The sequence below is a fragment of the Atheta coriaria genome, unplaced genomic scaffold (assembly GCF_025399875.1).
Source record: "Atheta coriaria isolate IRGN ID8LTWV9N9 unplaced genomic scaffold, Caltech_Dcor_3.1 hic_scaffold_6_pilon, whole genome shotgun sequence".
NCBI lineage: Eukaryota > Metazoa > Arthropoda > Insecta > Coleoptera > Staphylinidae > Dalotia > Dalotia coriaria.
In genome coordinates, this window is record NW_027045448.1 from 14,069,306 (window position 1) to 14,087,441 (window position 18,136).

The 18,136-nt window shown below is 37.3% G+C and overlaps 1 protein-coding gene and 1 long non-coding RNA gene across 4 annotated transcripts in view; both read left to right on the forward strand.

Annotated features, from left to right (window-relative positions):
- The window catches only part of Atx-1 (Ataxin 1), a 30,462-nt gene extending 15,390 nt beyond the window's left edge, over positions 1 to 15,072 (forward strand). For 2 of the 3 annotated variants that reach the window (XM_065304937.1, XM_065304936.1), the window contains exons 2-4: positions 11,312 to 11,459; positions 11,517 to 12,285; positions 12,779 to 15,072. In XM_065304937.1, the coding sequence (XP_065161009.1) occupies positions 11,338 to 11,459; positions 11,517 to 12,285; positions 12,779 to 13,207 (1,320 nt within the window). In that variant the 5' untranslated portion in view covers positions 11,312 to 11,337 and the 3' untranslated portion in view covers positions 13,208 to 15,072. Of the gene's footprint in view, positions 1 to 1,477; positions 1,762 to 11,311; positions 11,460 to 11,516; positions 12,286 to 12,778 lie in introns of those variants that run through there. The other variant, XM_065304935.1, reaches the window with a different exon arrangement.
- A 689-nt stretch (positions 15,073 to 15,761) lies between these two features.
- Positions 15,762 to 16,815, forward strand: LOC135793879 (uncharacterized). Its single transcript, XR_010548738.1, has 3 exons — positions 15,762 to 16,084; positions 16,160 to 16,212; positions 16,325 to 16,815. It is a non-coding gene; the product is annotated as an uncharacterized lncRNA (long non-coding RNA).
- Positions 16,816 to 18,136: the final 1,321 nt, after the last annotated feature.

Sequence of the window (18,136 nt, forward strand, 5' to 3'; positions counted from 1 at the left end):
TTTTGCTTTTTTCTTATTGCTTTTGAGTTGTGCGTTGAGTTTTGTCTGAGATCTCTCTCCGAGTGGACGGGAGCGTGTTCGAACGTGTGGTGCGCTGCCCCGCCGAGGTGAAGGTCGCGCGGCACGTCAATGGGCGCACACCGGTCGTGTGTTGCCACGGCGACTCTAGGGGTCGCTATTCCTGGCGTTCCTGGCGTTCCCGGACACGACAAACGGCGCTTCCTTCCTGCTGGCCGCCGACAAACTCCACGCACAATGTATTTCTATCGATTTACGATAAGGAAAAATATCAAAACAATTTTTGCGTATAAAATGAAAAGTTTTATAGATATTCATAAAATTTTTGAGGGATATTATTGCTAGGGTAATAATAAATATTCATAGTAAATTTCATCTTAATCAGACGATTAGTTTTTGAGATATTTGCATTTAAAGATTTTTATATTTTTGCTTATAAATCAAAAAGTTTTATAAATATCAGTAAAATTCTTATGAATTATTAATTTTAAAGTAATAATACATATTTATAGCAAATTTCATCCCAATCGGTCGATTAGTTTAAGAGACATTTGCATTCAAAGATTTTTTTGAAGTCTAAATCATGGCGTCAGAGAAAATGGCGTAAATGATGTCATTTCCCGACTTGAATAAATGACTAACAGATGTGAGATGTCAAAAGTTTAGTCACAGATGTTGTTTACGCCAAAAAAATTACAACCGGCCCATCTGAAAAGAAAAAACACTACAAATCTACACAAAACAAGAAAAAAAAAACTTTCACTGCAACATTTGCCTGAGAAAAACACAGATTTTTTCGCATTAAAGTTTAATAGCCAAGGTCAAATCGAAGGTTATTCCCGATCGATTTCTGGCAAAAATTTTATGTGGAAAGTTTGAAGTTTTAATGTGTTTAATTCGATTGGAAAGTGCTGGCGTGCCAGCGCACAATGTCGCCACACGCTGTAAATAAGCGCATTTTACGACTTACGACCGAACCCCGCTGGCGTTTATTAAAATCGGGAAAATGTGTTTACACATGCATTGATTTTGGCACCAGTTTATCACAACACAGATACAGGTTAGATTACATAGGCAACCAAGTACACACATAAAAATCACAACAGACTGCGAGTGATCATTCATTTATTTACACGCGTTTGTGAGTTAAAAGTTAAAACTTACGTAATCGCTGGCACGCGTTGCGAATAACGAGGAGTAGGTAAGTAGAAGTACGCTAGACGGTTTCTCTGCGCTCGGTTCCTTCGTTTACATTTACATTTTATTGCAGATTAGGTTAGGTACTAACACCTAAGTTGATGAACCATGCATTCTTTTCATACCAAGAATAACAAATGTCGCTGTTTTGTATTGATTTGTATAGTATACAACGACAATTCGTATGAGTCATACGGAAGAAGCCGATGGCTGACGAAGTGAATGTGTGCGCTCGTAGAGCTCGCCGGTTCGCGGTCCGTGGATCCGCGTCAGTGTTTGGTTCGCGAGCGTGGTGCACGGATCGGCGGGTGGACTACATTAAAATCATCGAACGCGTGCATTCTCAAACTGCATTCGAAAAAAAATATCGCGACGCTCACAAAAGTTTTTAAATTATTCACGAAATTTACATATAATTGGTGTTGATTTTCGGGCGCTGGTGGGATATAGAAACAAATTAAAAAGGATTAAAACGTGTTGGATGGCAAACGCGACGGAATTCCATTGATACACATGTCGTGGATTTACTTCGACGCGGACAAGAAGGTATGCGATGTTGAAGTATGCGTGGTTGGGTAGAGAGGTAGGCGCGCAGTGTGTGTGTATTTATCGTATGTGTGTCTCGCGTTCAGCTGATTCATATCGTTTCGTTCGTGTGCATTCGCGGATCACTTGGATATTATTAAATGTTAACATTGCGCGCGTTGTGTGTGCCATTCGCAAATCGCGCCGGCGAGTACGCGCGCTCGCTCACTCGCTGTGTGTATTTTTATCGTTGTTGCCAAGTTGTTGAAAAACCACTTAAATGCCTAAACAAACTTCCAAACACACCCAGCGCATGAAATCTACATAAGCTAGTCGAAAAGTCTTCGATTAAACACTGTTTATGGGGGAACAGTGTCATTAGTTGATTGCGCGTCGATAAGTCTTCGTTTAGGGAGGCTTCGTTTGTGATAATTATGTGATGCGTAATCAAAAATTACATTTATCGCTTGTTTACACACGGTTTACTGTCGATGCGGCGTTTATAAGGTTTTGATAATGTAATACACTGCAGTAGTAATATTATTAATATAATTTTTGTTGTGTTGAGTTGATTTTTTGCTTAAAATGTCATTTTTTTACTTATAAGCAATTTTAAAGGTTTGAAATAAGTTTAAAATTATTGTAGGTTATGTAGATGGTTAGAATAAGGTTAGGAGTAGGAGATTATAACCTAAAAGTACGTTTTTAACCTAAAAATACAGAAAAAAAACTTGTTTTTTGGTAGAATTTTATTAATTTTGCTCAAAATTACTTCAAAACATGATATTTTTAACATAATTTTATCATAAAGGGGTTAAACTAACCTGAAAATATTTGTAGGTTATGTAGATTGCTATAATATGGCGGAAAGTATAAAATTATAACCTAAAACTACGTTTTTTTGACTGAAAATATAGAAAAATCATTTTTTCTTGTTGAATTTAATTCTTTTTGACCGAAATACTTCCATATATTATTTAATTAATTAGTTTTTGATAATGTAATAATAAATGTCGCAGTTATATTATTAATTAGTTCATTAAATTTATATTTGTTTTTGTTGGATAAACTTGATTTTTGAGTAAAAATGTGTGTTTTGTTAGTTTTAACCACTTTTAAAGCGTTAAACTAACCTAAAAATGATTATAGGTTATGTATGTAACTATAATAGGGTTAGGAGTATAAAATTATAACCTAAAAGTACATTTTTAACCTCAAAATAAAGAAAAAATTGTTTTTTCTTGAAAAATTACTTAAATACCTCAATTTTTTAACAAAAAGTTAAGTTTTATTTATTTCTAATTTATTTTATACTTACCAAATGATTTTAGTAGTGTTTCTAATTAAGTGCATTACTAATTAAGATAATTTTAATAACTTTATCAAATAACAAACATTATATAACATCATTTTACTACTGTTATTGATCTAAACTTGAAAATTCATCAAAAAAGCCACAATTATGACTTATTTTCTAAATTTTAATGAAAATAGTAAACTTATTAATGTTTTTACAACTCTAACTAGATTTCCGACTGAAAACCGACTCTCCTAAACCTTGTTACCAACCGCTATCGTTTATGCAACTAGTTTATAGCGTTTTAAACACGGTAATATTTATGTAACCCTGAATTCCACACTGCAGTTCGAAATTTCGTTGATACGTTTACGTTTCTTTCTTGTTTCGAGATCACGACCGTGAAAATATCCACAGTAAATATTGTTTACACAATTTCCTGCAATTTTCGCTTTTATGAGATTCGCGTTTTCATTGCGTGTATACGCGCGGATTGTTTATAAACAATCTCTCTTTTTGTTACACTGCATGCGGCAGTTTTGGCGATGAGTGGCGGTGTGGCTTATTCATGCCCATAAATAACACACTCACATCCACATTCACACACGAAATTACATAGTGTCGACGGATGACAAACATTGCGAAAGTGTTACGTTTGTGCATTCACATGTTTTACGTTTGTAGGTTTACCTTCAGAGCGATTTTAAAGGTTAACAGATGATTAGAGATGTGTTAGGTGATTATACATTGTGTGTGTGTATTTTTATGCAATCGGTTGAGTGTCGTTTGGTGCGCTGTAATGGAATGTAAACACATTGTATGTTTGTAAATATGTGTTATGCATTTAGGAAGTAATAATACCCGCTGCGTGAGAGCGAAAAAACCCCGGCTTATCTAGAAGCCACCGACGATATCACAACTATCACCAACTGTAGTCAGTTGTGTTATCAATGAAACTTTATTATTTTGTTCAATAACGAGCGTTGGGTATATTTTTCGTATATTTGCATATAAAATATTAAATATTAGGTTAGATTTAATTTTTTTTCTTGATTTTTGACTCATATCTTCATATTTATCGGTACATAAACTTTTAACCCTTATTTGACACTCTTAGAGTTAAAATTTTGGGATAAAAATTAGCCTATGTTACTTTTTAAGGTCTAGAATATATTTATACAAAATTTTATTAAAATTGGTTCAGTAGTTTTTGCGTGAACGCGTCACAAACATACAAAAATTCTGAAAATTTCATAATTTTGTCCAATAACAAACATTTAATAGGTTTTTCTTCTATTTCCAAATAAATTTTTGTTTTTGAGACACATAACTCCATATATTTCGGTATATCAACTTTTATCTCTTATTTTACACCCTTAAAATTAAATTTTTGTGATAAAAAGTAGCCTATATTATTTTCCAAGGTCAAGACTATATCTATACCAAATTTTATCAAAATTGACTCAGCGGTTTTTGCGTAAAACGTCACAAACATACAAAAACACTCAAATTCCCCAAAATTTACAAATTTACACATAATATTTAATAATTAATTACGAATTATTACTAAGTCGCGCATCGTAAATTCCAAAAATAAATCACATCATCCAAACGTGTAATTTTGATGTACGCTCGGTTAAATTATAATTTTTAATGAATTATTATTAAACGAATAGCTTAATTACAGCCGGCGATGTTTTCCAATGGCTGGTTTTTGTTGATGTTAGCGCAGTTAAGTACAAAATGTGTACAGTTGTCATGCGTTTTTCTAACAACATTCATCGTGCGCGATTTTTCATGGAATATCGCGAGTGTCGCAATTGTCGTGTGTTTGTACAACTGTCGTAAACGTCGAAAAATAAGTGTATAACCGCCGCGAATGAAACCATACGAATGCAAATTGTGTATGCTCGATGCGAAATCCTGCAAATACTTACCGATCACATGTTCGGTGGGCATGCCTCGTTACACACACGGCACACGCAAGCAGAAATAAACGCAAGCACGAATAACAATTTGGTTTTTACTATCGGCGGGCGTAATTTTGCGCGCTCGCATTGTGGAAAATTCAAAGGTAAACTATTTTTCAAATTCAATTGTCGATGGAATTTTCATGCGACATGGTATTACGAGCAGCGCGCTCAAGGACGTAATTTATAAATTCTTATTTTTATTGTTTGTGGCGGTTGTTTTGTTCGCAAATTGCTCAATGAACAATCGAGAAATGCAGCAAATTTGCTAAATCGAGAAAGCTACGAATTGAATTGCTACAAATTATTACACAAAATTAGTTTTTATTTTTAGGTTGGTTTTTTAATGTCAACTACGACCACCTGTGATGGTTACAGTGACATTTATTACGAGTAAATTGTTATTAGTGCGATTTGGCGGAGAAAGATAATTAGAAATGTAATTATCGGCGTGTTAAAAACATCTGGCGCAACTGGTTTACTTGTTTATCGATAAAACAAGCAATTATATCAAAATTAATTTGAGGATAATTAAAATCTAGGCACAAAATATTGTTTTATCCATATTAGAAGTATAAATACTAATAGAAGTTTGTTTGTTACGCTTTCACATAAAAACTATTGAACTAATTTTGATAAATTTTGGTGTGGAGATATTTTTGGCAATGGAAAATGACTTAGGCAACTTTTTGTTGCAATAATTTAATTTATATGTAAAATTAAGGATTAAAGTTTGCATGCTGAGTTACACATAGTTTTAGTTACATAATTTTCGTCCAGATGGCGTTAAAGTACATTTCTTGTATTTTAGACAAAATTATGAATTTTATTAGCATAATTGACTTATAATAGGTTCTAGAAACAAAAAAAGTAATTAAACTAATAGTTAAAGCAGTTAAACTAGTTTAATACTAATTTTTCATTTTTGTATTTGTACTGTAGGCAACCAACAATACTTTTAACTATTACAAAAATTTATTCTACAAAGTTTCATAGAATTTTGCTATGCGATCAGTAAAATAAATAAATGCAAATTGTTTAACAAACAGAAGAAAATTGAATGTAAATATGAACCAGCCGTTGAATATTTTGTTTCCAGATCAAAGTTGAATGCGAGCGATGTCACGATGTTGTCATTCATGGGGGACCACAGTGGAGCGATCGATAAGCGCGGTTCGTGATAGTGTGTGTTTCCAGTTCGGTGCCTAGTACTAAGTGCACTGGATTCGTCCTATAACTGACCTTGGTTGGTGCGATTGATAGTGGGTATTTTACAGAGCAGCTGGGTAAATAGGAAAATGATTAGTGGAGATGTGTCGGATTTGATAATTTTTATTTTTATTGTGTTTTTGGTATTTTTTGATTTTTGTTTGATTTTGTTGATATCATATCAATTACAATATCAAATTCAGTGTAACATGAGTTATACATTTTATCACGTTGTAGCGAGGTGTCATTACATCGTATTCCGAATTATTTTATCAAAAAACTTAGTTTTTATTAATTTTTGGACAAGTGATGCAACTTTTATGCATTCAAATTATAGTGGAGGTTATAGCGAGATGGCGTTTCATCGAGGGAACAAAAATAACATAATATTGAGATTTTACGTGGATTGGTATCTGTTTAATCTTTTGTAAGCTGGTTATAAACTCAATTATTTCTTGTAAAATACCGGTAAATATTTCCTGAAATCTAAATGCAAATTCCGCGTCGCTCAGTTGTATTCACTTGTGTTATGTTTAAATGATTTTCTAGTAACGCAACGTGCACCCCAACAAATTAGCTGAAAAATCGTGCTTAAGTTATAGAAATTTGCATTGCAATTTGTAGGGATGTTGGGATCATAATTACAACAATATTTCAAATGTTACCATCGATGTCATGTCTTTAAAAAAATATTCTAGCTTATAATTGCTAGAAATTAAAATATGTTTCGTCGTCACACAGAGAAACTATAATATTTTACGAAGAAATTAACATAAATCAACATTATTATGCATATTTTCTCATTTTACAGAGTTTATCGTTAAATGAAGTATTTATTAATGAATTTAATATTTTTTTCGTATAATAATTAAGCGAAAATTCAATGATTTTTGCCGATTTTTCACCGACTTTAAAAATAACAAAATATTCGACTTTCTCGACTTGTTGTTGACTATCTGTACCACCTTTCATGATTATTATTTCCATGCTTTGTTTAAATTGAGTGATTTTAAGTATGATTAGCTAGTTGTGGTTTAGGTGTAGTATTTATAGCACGTGTCATGTTCACGGTCATAAATCCATACCGGCGCGTACGCAAGCCGCTTATTTATCACAAGCGCACAGAAAAAAAAAACAGCAGGCGCTGGTAAAACTTCCAACTTCCTGCGCGCTGTAGTTATATAAATAGACATCAAAACCCTGCTTGCGCGGGACACGCCAGGATGTATACGAGTCCACCGCGTACGTGTAAGGACGTCAGGCACTCGTGATGTAAGAAATGTTGCATTTCAGTATCAGAAAACATTTAAACCAACCAGCCGCGCGCGAGCGAAAAATATTAGTGTGTAATAGAGTGTAATATTCGTCGGAATCTATTACACTCGCCGCGCTGCGGAGTGTTAGTGAATGGGTCGTCGGGTGTGCGCTCGCGCGTTTGTTGGCAACCGCCGCCGCTGCCTCCGCGTACGCTACACTCTCTCACGGCACTCCCAAACCGTGCCCCGTATCCCCGACCTTGGCAAGGCACAAAATCAATGCAGCGGGCGCGAAGGCGGCGGGCGGGCCCATTCATCCCGACCGCCGCCGCCGCTGCGCTGCCGCCCACGCGCGCGTACAATAGTCCCGGCGAGGCGTAATTCCAGAACGAGCGTCAGAGCAGCGCGTGAGGGTGAAGTGCTGAATGGCACTGGCACAAGCAGTTTACGACCCGCAGGATTGAGAATGAAATGCGGCACGTGGTCCTCTGTGTATGACTGACAGCTTGGGATGTGCAAAGATATCCAGAGTGTCATAAAAAGGGAAATTTTTTCGACGTGATGACGTAATTTGGGGAAAATTCGAGAAAATTTTTTTATATTTTCATTTATCTGCTTCAATTCATCACGCTTTTGTGTAATATTACGTGCGTGACTAACATTGACTCTGGTGGCAACAACCACATAATAATTGATGCTCGAGTATGCACGTTTATTAATATCAATTCGTTTCAATTGAAGCACGGCCACACGAATTCAACTCTCGCGCGCTGCTCCGGACGGAATTAAACCAGCTGAAACAGAAACGAATGACAATGACTCTCCATAAATATCAATAGCTAATGAAAAGCAATGAAACATTTTGATTAACGCTGAACACAGAGCGTATTCATAAATAATACTTGTGGTGGTTATTTTCAGGGTCAGAGGAAATGAAAATCGAATCGTTTCAGCGTTAATATTCACCCGGGGGTGGCAGGGTGCGGCCTTGACGTGAGGCGGGTCAGTGTCAAGGTCGCACGTGTTGTCCGCACCGCCCCGTGAATAAAATATTTACCAAATTTAAATGTTTTATTTGTATTTTTATGTAATTAGTATAGCAATTCATGAATTATGCATGCGCGAATCATTCAAGCGAATAACTTTGGCGCAAATGTCACAGGTAATGATATGTTTCATTCGCGCAGACTCGTTAAACATGTTTATTAGTGCATAGGTTTAGAAAATTGGCATTTTTACTACTTGCAACTTTGTAATGTTTACGTAAGTGAATGATTATTTCACAGCTGGTTGTGTGTTGCATTTGTAATTGAGGGCAGCGATAGATGGCGGCGGTAATTTATTCTTTTGTTGTGTTAGGAAAGTTGCCTAGGTCATGCTCGAGGCATTCTATGTAAAAATTGAGTTTTTTAATGGTTTGAGTTGCGGTATAAGTGCAAAACGGTAAAATTTTAATATTAGAAGGGAATTTCGTTTGTTTTTCATTAAATTTTGTGTTAAAATGGAGCTAGTGCGATCATATAAACAATTTATGTATTGTTTAAACATTTTTTGTGTATTATTTTTATTTTTTGCTGTTTTTACTGCAGTTTAATTGTGTTTAACGCTAGATGGCGGCTGTAATTTATTCTTTTCTGTGTTATAAAAGTTGCCTAGGTTGTGCCCCATTGCATTTTATGGATTCTAATGCTTTGACGGTTGAATTTTTTTATTAACGGAGGAATTACGTTGTTTTTTTCTGAAATTTTGACTAAAATGGACCTATAGACCTTTTTTGTGTTTATTTTAATTTTATGTTGATTCTATTGCAGTTGTAATTGACTTCTTTGCGTTATGAAAGTTGCCTAGGTCATGCTCGACGCAATCCAGTAAATTTCCTATGCTTTGACTTGCGGTATAAGTCTAAATCATCAAATATTTACAATAAACATGCGAATTACGTTTATTTTGCCTAAAATTCGTATTAAACCGATCATGTAAACAATTTATACATAATTTAAGCCTTCTTTGTGTTGATATTTTATGCGCTAGTAATGTTTATGACTCGCACGAGCGTGTCCACTCGCTGTATGATAATTATAACGTTGGCGTGTCTGATTGTGTGATTTCGCCAACGTTCGCAATTCCATTTGCATATTATTGCACTTTACTCTCGCAAGTGTTATGTCTATTACATGCGTAACTGCTACTAGAGAACTACAAATTATTAAATAATAATTTAATGTGTGTGCTTTGAATGTGAGTGTGCACTTTGGTCGAGCTGGAATTCGGATTAGAAAATCCGTGTAAGTTGTGTGTTGGTTTTTGGGTGCGTTTGCGGGTAATTAGCGGCTAACGATCGGCCGATGCACAAAATTTACGCGCATTTTGTCACGTACACACCTCTGATACACCGGTCATTCACAACATTTTCGGCTATAAATCGTGGATGCATGCGCCCACGGCGTCCATTATTCCATCAATGTTATTACTCAATAGTTCAATATACGCGCGCATTGGTAAACAAAAAACATAGTCGCGCGCGACGTTGATTCGTGAATAAAAAAAAGTGAAAATCAAGCCAAGCGCGCGCACAGAGTGTGAGTGAATTTATTTATTGATGAAATCAATAGTCATTCCATGATAGGCGGTAATAAAACGGTGAGATCTCGTGCGGAAAGCTCATATCGCGAGCTAATTCAACTAATGCCAACTAATGCGAATGTTTTTTCGTGTGTTGCCGAGCGTCGTGTGTAGGCGTGCATAGTAATAAATTGTAAACGCGACACAAAAACAATCGCGACGACGAATTAAAATATCAGTAAAGTACTTACAATGTTAAAAAAGCGCACGTGCTAAGGTCGTGCATGTAAATTTACAAATTATTCGATACCCAACTAATTTTGTTCATTCTTTTATAGTTTTTTTTCGCGCTTAATTTATTTAAAAAATTGCAAATTGAAGTGCGGTGAGTCCTCTTTTTTCGTCAAGGGGGTTTTCCAAATTTGTTTACGCGCGCATTTTAATGTGTATCTAGCTCAGTGAACAATGGCGATAAAGACGATAACGATATTTGCAATTATAATCCTTGCGCGCGCGGCCGATAGCGGTTTTTTTTCGCACATTTTTACGCCATTCTTCGGCGGGCTGTTACCACGAAAACAGCAGAAAAAAAAAAAACACACACAACGAACAGTTGTATGTAGTTATAACTCAGTTATAAGTGGAGTCAGTCAGTCGGCAGAGTCGTTAACGAATTCCGCGTTGTGTATATGTGTGTGCTGCTTTTTTTTTTTCGTGTTTTCGCTACTCGCTTCGTTTTGTTTCGCCGGTGGATTGCGTGCAATCCATCCGTGGTTTCGCGAGTTGTGTCCAAGGTCGATTAGTTGAATTGTGGGCTGAGAGCGCGAACAACCAACGAGCAGCGTAGAGTGCAAGGCGAAGGTTGTAAGTAATGGCGGTGCCCGTCGCGTACTCATAACCTTTCCCAACCGCGCGAGCGTTCACAGCCGCGCGAAATGCCGACGCTACGTGTTGTGCTGTTACGTAAGCTTTCGCAAACAAAACGAAATCTGCGCCATAACTGTGCACACATGCAACCTATCTCAATACGAGTTCAAAAATGAGGTTATGTGCAGTTTGGGAAGTTTGGTTATGTTGATTTTGTTTTATGTCTTTTTATCGTTGAATGAATTTTGGAGGACAATAGGTTTAGGTATTGAATGAAAAGCGGAAAACGAGTTTCTCGATCGATCCGTGGCGGCGCGTTCTAGGTCACTATCGTTTTCACGAGCCTGAATTATTCATGCTACGCTGGTTGCGCTCCACGTAAATTAACTTATTCGATGGTTTATTTTCAGGACCGCGGCGCGGAGGCAGCCAGCCGATGATTTCCGCCGGCGTAGAGGGACAGATTCCACACTACATGATGACCTACCATCCTGAACGATGGCCGGGCGCGCAGAAGCAGGAGTTTGTACGTCCTGCACCCAAACCGCTTCCATCTAGGTAATTTTTTTCACAAAAAAAACATTTTTTCTAAAATTTTAAAAATAATTTTTATAGGTATAATGGTGTGAGTAGTGGATTATCAAATGGTACCCGCCTGTCACACTCGGCGCGGTCGATGACACACCACCAACCAGTGGTATCAGCCGCCACCCCCGTTAACCTGACCGCCCACAAAGAGGACCTCAGTGACGAGCAGACTTACTATGCGCAGCGCGTATTCCCGCCGAATATGTTGAACCCATACCATGGGTTTCCGAGTCTCTATCAACCGTACTCATTACTCCGCCCTTCCAGTTACGCCCCGCTCTCACCCTTAGAGAGTTATTCCCCGACGACGCCCACCGGAAATGGTTCTTTCCTCCCACCGCAGGTGCCCGCCTTTTCGCCGCCCACGGCACACAAAGCGCAGGGGCAGACTATCATCCGCGATAAGAAATCACCTGCTCCCTTTAAAGTTCCATGTGGAAAAGAAGGGTCACTTAAACATCGCATTCTAACACGACCCGAGGATGCTCCGCCGAGTTCCCTCGAACAGTTGAGGGAAACCCGGAAGAGGATTTCGGCGACTGTGGTTTCACCACCTCGATCACCAGCGAATAAGACCAATAATAACAATGCGGCGAAGTTTGCGAAAGGGTCATTGATTCAATTGGCGGATGGTAAGCTAAGAAATGTTGAGGATATGAGGACAGAGGATTTTGTGCATTCGGCGGAGATGAGTCCGGAGTTACGATTGGCGGAGAGTACGGTGGTGAAGATTGCTGAGAATCCCAAAACCGGCACGGCGGCCATTACGCTCAGTTATAATGAACGACGAGCACAGGTATAGATACTTATTCATTTTTTATTGTTTAGTTGATTGTTTGGAATACAATAGTTGAGGTTTGCTTAATTTGTGAATACGATTATCAACAAGTAGTGCCACGTGGTGCCGGAGGCAAGGTACCGACCTTGATCGTCATCCCGCCAGGTGAAACTCGCGAGGCGTCTTGAGTTACGCGCGCGCACGGATATCATTTGAAAGCCGCGGCCCGAAAAAACGCGCGTGTGGGTAAAATATGCAGGTCAATTTTGAGAGGAACGTACGCGAGTGGCGCCAGCGCGACGTGCGCGCCTCGAGACGCGTGACCTTCAGATTTTCGGTCCCGGAACCGAAATTTTTCAATTTTACGGCGCGCGCATTCTTCACGTATTTCAAAACTTTTATTGCGTAAAATCATTAAAATAGTTTCCAATTAAGGTTAGGTCTGTTTATGGCCATCTTGTGAAATTATACATCATAATTTTTTGCTAAAGTTGTATATTATGTGTTTTAGGTTGAAGTGGAAGCACCCCTCGAGCATCCATTCTACGTCTACGGCCAGGGTTGGGCCTCGTGCCACGTGGAAAAGACGCTGAAGAGCTACGGCCTCGAGGTGTACCAGCTGCGGGTTGGCGACGTCCTCATCTCGCTGATGCCCCGCGAACCTCGAGATCCACACACCGCCGTCCCCCACAACCGAACGACGCCCCCGACCTCCACTTCGACGACCACCAGCCACCTAGTGAATAACTTAATCAGCAAAAGCCGCGATTACACGTCCGCCCCGCCGCAATCGCATTCGCAGCCGCCACCGCAGCGACACCATGATGCGCCCATGTCACCCGATAGCATGCGGAAGCGGCGGTGGTCCGCGCCTGACCAGATCTGTGATGAGGACGAGCAGCAACAGCAGCACGCCGCTAGACGGATGCGCGTGGATTAATTACGAATTAGGCAAACACTTATCGCGTAGGATTATGATTTCTAACCGTTCTAACCCAGAGTATTCGCTAGGCAAAGATATGCGCATATTGATGCACGCTCGACACACTTTACCCTGCCGAAATATTCAGAATGAAACAAAAATGTTTTACGTTTTGCGAGTTTGAAACTCGAACAATTGTACATACGCTGTCGTAGCTGCATCATCATGGTACCATCAAATCGCATCCGTAGGCTTTGTTACCCGGTACTCGGTAACTTCTAAGTGCAATGATAAAACATTTATAACAAATTATTACTGGATGCGATACGTATATCATTACATGACAATAGTATGACGAGTTTTGCGCACGTGCAAAATTTCTGCACCCACACACATCTAGAAACTAAAAGGATAATAGGTAGTAATGATACAGAAATGATATTAACATATTATATGCATATAAACGCAGGGGACGGAGCAAATTGTGAATGCGAAGGTGTAACGAACGAATTCGTCGGGGCAATGGGTTTTGACGAGTGATACATTCGAAACACGAACAATTATTATTTTAACGTTTAAGGTGTAATACGTATGGAGTCGGTTGGCATTCGCGATGCACGCGAGTGCCGCCATCGATCTCAAGGGACCCGTGTGATAGAACTGCTTTTAAATGTTTAAAACGACAATAGCGAACCTAACAGAAAACACAAGCAAACAAATACCACTTCACAAAGATCTGTATTTTATCGTACGCATATTTTCATACTTGCACGACTCATCAGACAAACGAAAAGCGAAAGATTTTGAATGCTGCTTGATGTAAACGAACGATATGTCATACCGTGCTCGACTTTTCAAATTATAAACCTACAAATTTAATTTCCATGTGAATTCTTGGCTGTGATACAGTGAAGTAAAATGGAATGAGCGACATACACACATAAACACACACTCACACAAACACTTCCCTCCAAACAAGTCTTTTGATCCCAATTTACATGTGTCAATAACAATTATGCAAGAAACGTGACATACCTCATGCAAATGAAATCAAAAACGAAGAAATGAAAAATACTTAGAAATTGTTATGGCAGCGATTTGTGTGTTCTTGTACTTGTACAGCCAATTGTCGTTGTCATTATCGAAGTCATTATTAATTTTATTACATACATTGTTGACGGTTGTTTGCGGTCGCGGTTGTTTCTTGTGTAATTTATGTGATGAATCGAGAGGGCGAGAGTTATCGAAGTTGGTCTCATCGACTTTTTTTTAATTAATTACGTTTAGATAGCGAGCGAGAGAGCGAATCACGATCGATTGTATTAAATATTGTAATTATTATTGTATAGTCTTTGCTGCCGTTGGCCACACCACCCACCATATCATTCGTAAGGAATTAAAAAAAATGATCATGTTATACAGCAGATTCATAACAGAAAAAATAAACAGTTGAATAGTTGTTGCGCAAATGAGTGTCTTGCTTGGATGAGGCATTAGATATTCAATGAAATCAAAAAATTGTTTAGCACTTAAGAGGATGATGTTGATGTGAAGAGATCTGGCATCGTAATCAGCTACAAGTCTATGTTTAATCTTAGTTAATGATAACTTTAAAGTGCCTTCAAACGCATAAACAAACGAGTAGCTTGTTTATGTGATGTTGTATTAAGTTAGGAGACGTACATTGTATGCAATGGGGTGGAAGTCAGCGAGTGAGAAATTTGAATGAGATGCTTTGATTGTAGGCGAGCGTAAACTTGAGATGTGTACATATTTTATTTTACATATTAATTGTACAGTGTGCCATTGTTGTTAAAATGTTGCAAATTATAAGGCCGGATGGCGGTGCAGTCAAATCAATAAATGAAGAAATGTATAAAGAATTATTCTGGGCTGTTTTTTAAATTTTTTTTTTCAGAAATATTTAAATTTTATATTGAAAACACCCTATATGTTCTATTATTTTACTCCCTTTGACCATTTTCATTTATTATTTAAGTGAAGATAAAGATAACAAACACGAATTTGAAAATAATTTATTTTTAGTTTTGATTGGTAGCAAGAAAAGTGCGAAAGACAGGGTCGAACTTTTTTTAATGAAATTATTATCTGCCGAAGAACAGGGTCGAACTTATTTCATAAATATTTTCATGTTGAAATGGTCCGAGGTGCGCCTCCACCATAGGTAAGTTTATAAGATTAAATGGTAATTATCACTACAACTAAACGGGCTATGAAAGAAAGAACTTCATATCCTTGATCCTTCAAGAATTCTTAACAAGATGGTCGATATCTTGTAAAATGAAAATATTTGTATAAAAAATTTGAAGAAAAGATTTTGTTATAAAAAAGGCAAAAGATTTTTCTTTTTTATATACAAAATTAAAAGTTGGAATTTTTAAATTCTGTTTCCGGATTCTGATAGGTAACTTGCTTCTACACTAAATATTTAAATAACATTTGTTTATAACGTGGATCGTTTAGGACCTATTTGCAATATTATTGTAACATTTGTATTTTGCACCATAATACAGTTAAGTGTAGAGGCGCTTATCAGTATTTTGCACTATGTAAACAACAGCGCACATGTTTTGAAACTAGTTTGGTTCTGATCGCCGGCCAGTACGCATCGCTTGTTGTACATTAAGTTATATTCAACATTCTCATTATTGGCTTCATTATATATATAAATTTAAATAGTGATAGTGTTGCTCTTTACGATAAGTGTGCAAACCCAAACTTCTGTCGGAATAGTTTAAAATCACAGCCCAAATAGAGTCTCTGCAGGAATTTCAACGCACGTTGCACGTTGCAACAACAGGTCACTTTCTTAGTTTATAAATGCCCCAAGAAATTGAACGGGACCTTGTAGGAGAGTCATTCTTGCGCCAAATCGTAAGTAGTTTTGTATTTACAAAACATTACAGTTGTCATTTTTATGTCTTAAGGCACTGATTTATCTTGTTTAAGGGCTGTAGAAATTGAACGGGAACTCACAGGAGGGCCATTTTTTACATCAGATTGTAAGTATTGTAATTCTGTATCATCTCTATGACCTAGTTTTGCAATTTTCTCACGGGAAAGCCGTCAAAATTGCATTTTTGTATTTTGAGACACTGGTTTTTCTTGTTTTAGGGCTGTAGAAATTCAACGGAAACTCGCAGGCGGGCCATTTTTACTTCAAAGTGTATGTATTGTAATTCTGTATCGTCTCTATGACCTAGTTTTGCAATTTTCTCACGGGAAAGCCGTCAAAATTGCATTTTTGTATTTTGAGACACTGATTTTTCTTGTTTTAGAGCGCTAGAAATTGAACAGGATATCGCAGTAGGGTCATTCTTGTAGTAATGAGTTCAATTCTATTATTATACCGCGTTTTCTTATGTTTCAGGGGGAGAATTATTTAAACGAACAATAAATAAGGTAAATCATATTTGAAGAAAAATATTTAATGAAATGTTTTGTTATGTTTTATTATCTTATGTGACGGGCCAGCAACCTCGGCACAGAGCGATATGACGCGGTGGGTCAAAATGATGCTCTTGTGTACACGCGTTTTATTTTTGCGAATGTTTACTTGTATGTATTTTTAAAAGTTATTAATAAAACACTTATTACATTTATAATATTATTCACATTTCTATTTGGTACCCTCTTTGCCGCTAATAACATAATCACATAATAACATAATAACATAACTGTTGCTTGAACTGTGTTGTTGTTTTTAAAAACATGATAAATGTAGAAACATAAATAGAAGAATCAAATAACAATGATAAAACACTCGGTGGTCGAGTGGAGACGTGCACCTGCTGGCATGCTAGCAGACACGGATCGAGTCTCAGGTATAGGAGGCGTTTTTCTCAAATATAAAAATATCAGGTGTAATTTGGGTTGCATATATGATATGCAACGAAATATAAGAGAAATTGAAATACAAGTGAAGGCAATAAGAGAAGTAAGAAAGTAAATATAGAAACGAGAACAGGGAAAAAGGAGAGAAGAAAGGAAGAGAAAACAGAGTAGAGAAGAGGAGGAGATAGAAGAAAGAGAACAGGGGAGGATCAGATTTTTAAATTTTTTGGCACGTGTCGTTATAAGACAGTCTACGGTCCACTGCTTCGATTCTTCCATTGCTCCCGGCCCATCCTACAGCTGCGATGTCTCTGCGCTTCATCCCCGAAATTATCAGGCATATCAACAATTTTTATGGTGGGGGATCATCCCCAGAGAGAGGGAACTCCTTATAAGGACATCCTTTTAAAGACTTGTAAAAATATTTCTAATTTTTAAGTCGCCTCAAGAGAGGGGACACTTAAAAATATTCTTACAAGTTCTGACCTGTAGCTGAAATGAAAGATGGAGTACACAAATCATACAGGATACCTTAACAATTTTTATAGAGGGGATCATCCCCTGAGAGAGGGAACTCTCTCTTAGAGACCTCTACCTGAAATGATAGAAGGCAAACACATAAATGAAAGTAGTCAATATATCTTTCTATTTCTTTATTAACAATAAAATACAAGTTTTGATTTTACAAGTCAACGGAATTCGTGCCGCCATATTGGAACAGAACTTACGACCTTCTTAGCCGGGCACATCTAACGCCAGCTAAAATGTAGCAAGTACCACTTCATAAAGTAAGTGGGATAAACAAATTAGCAAATAGCCCATTTTCTACGTCAGTGGAAACAAATATACAGGGTGTTACAAAATGAAAATTTAAAATGGAAACAGAAAAACATTTAAGCACAACAAATATCTCTGGGTTTTCAGCCAATGCCTGGAAAACTAATATACAGGGTGTTACAAAAAGAATATTATAATATTTAAAAACAAAACTCAAACTACAAGGGGGAAAACATATATTAGACCATTTTCGCATAAATACAAATGGAAAACTAATGTACAGGGTGTTAGGAAAAAGAAAATTATTATTATAGT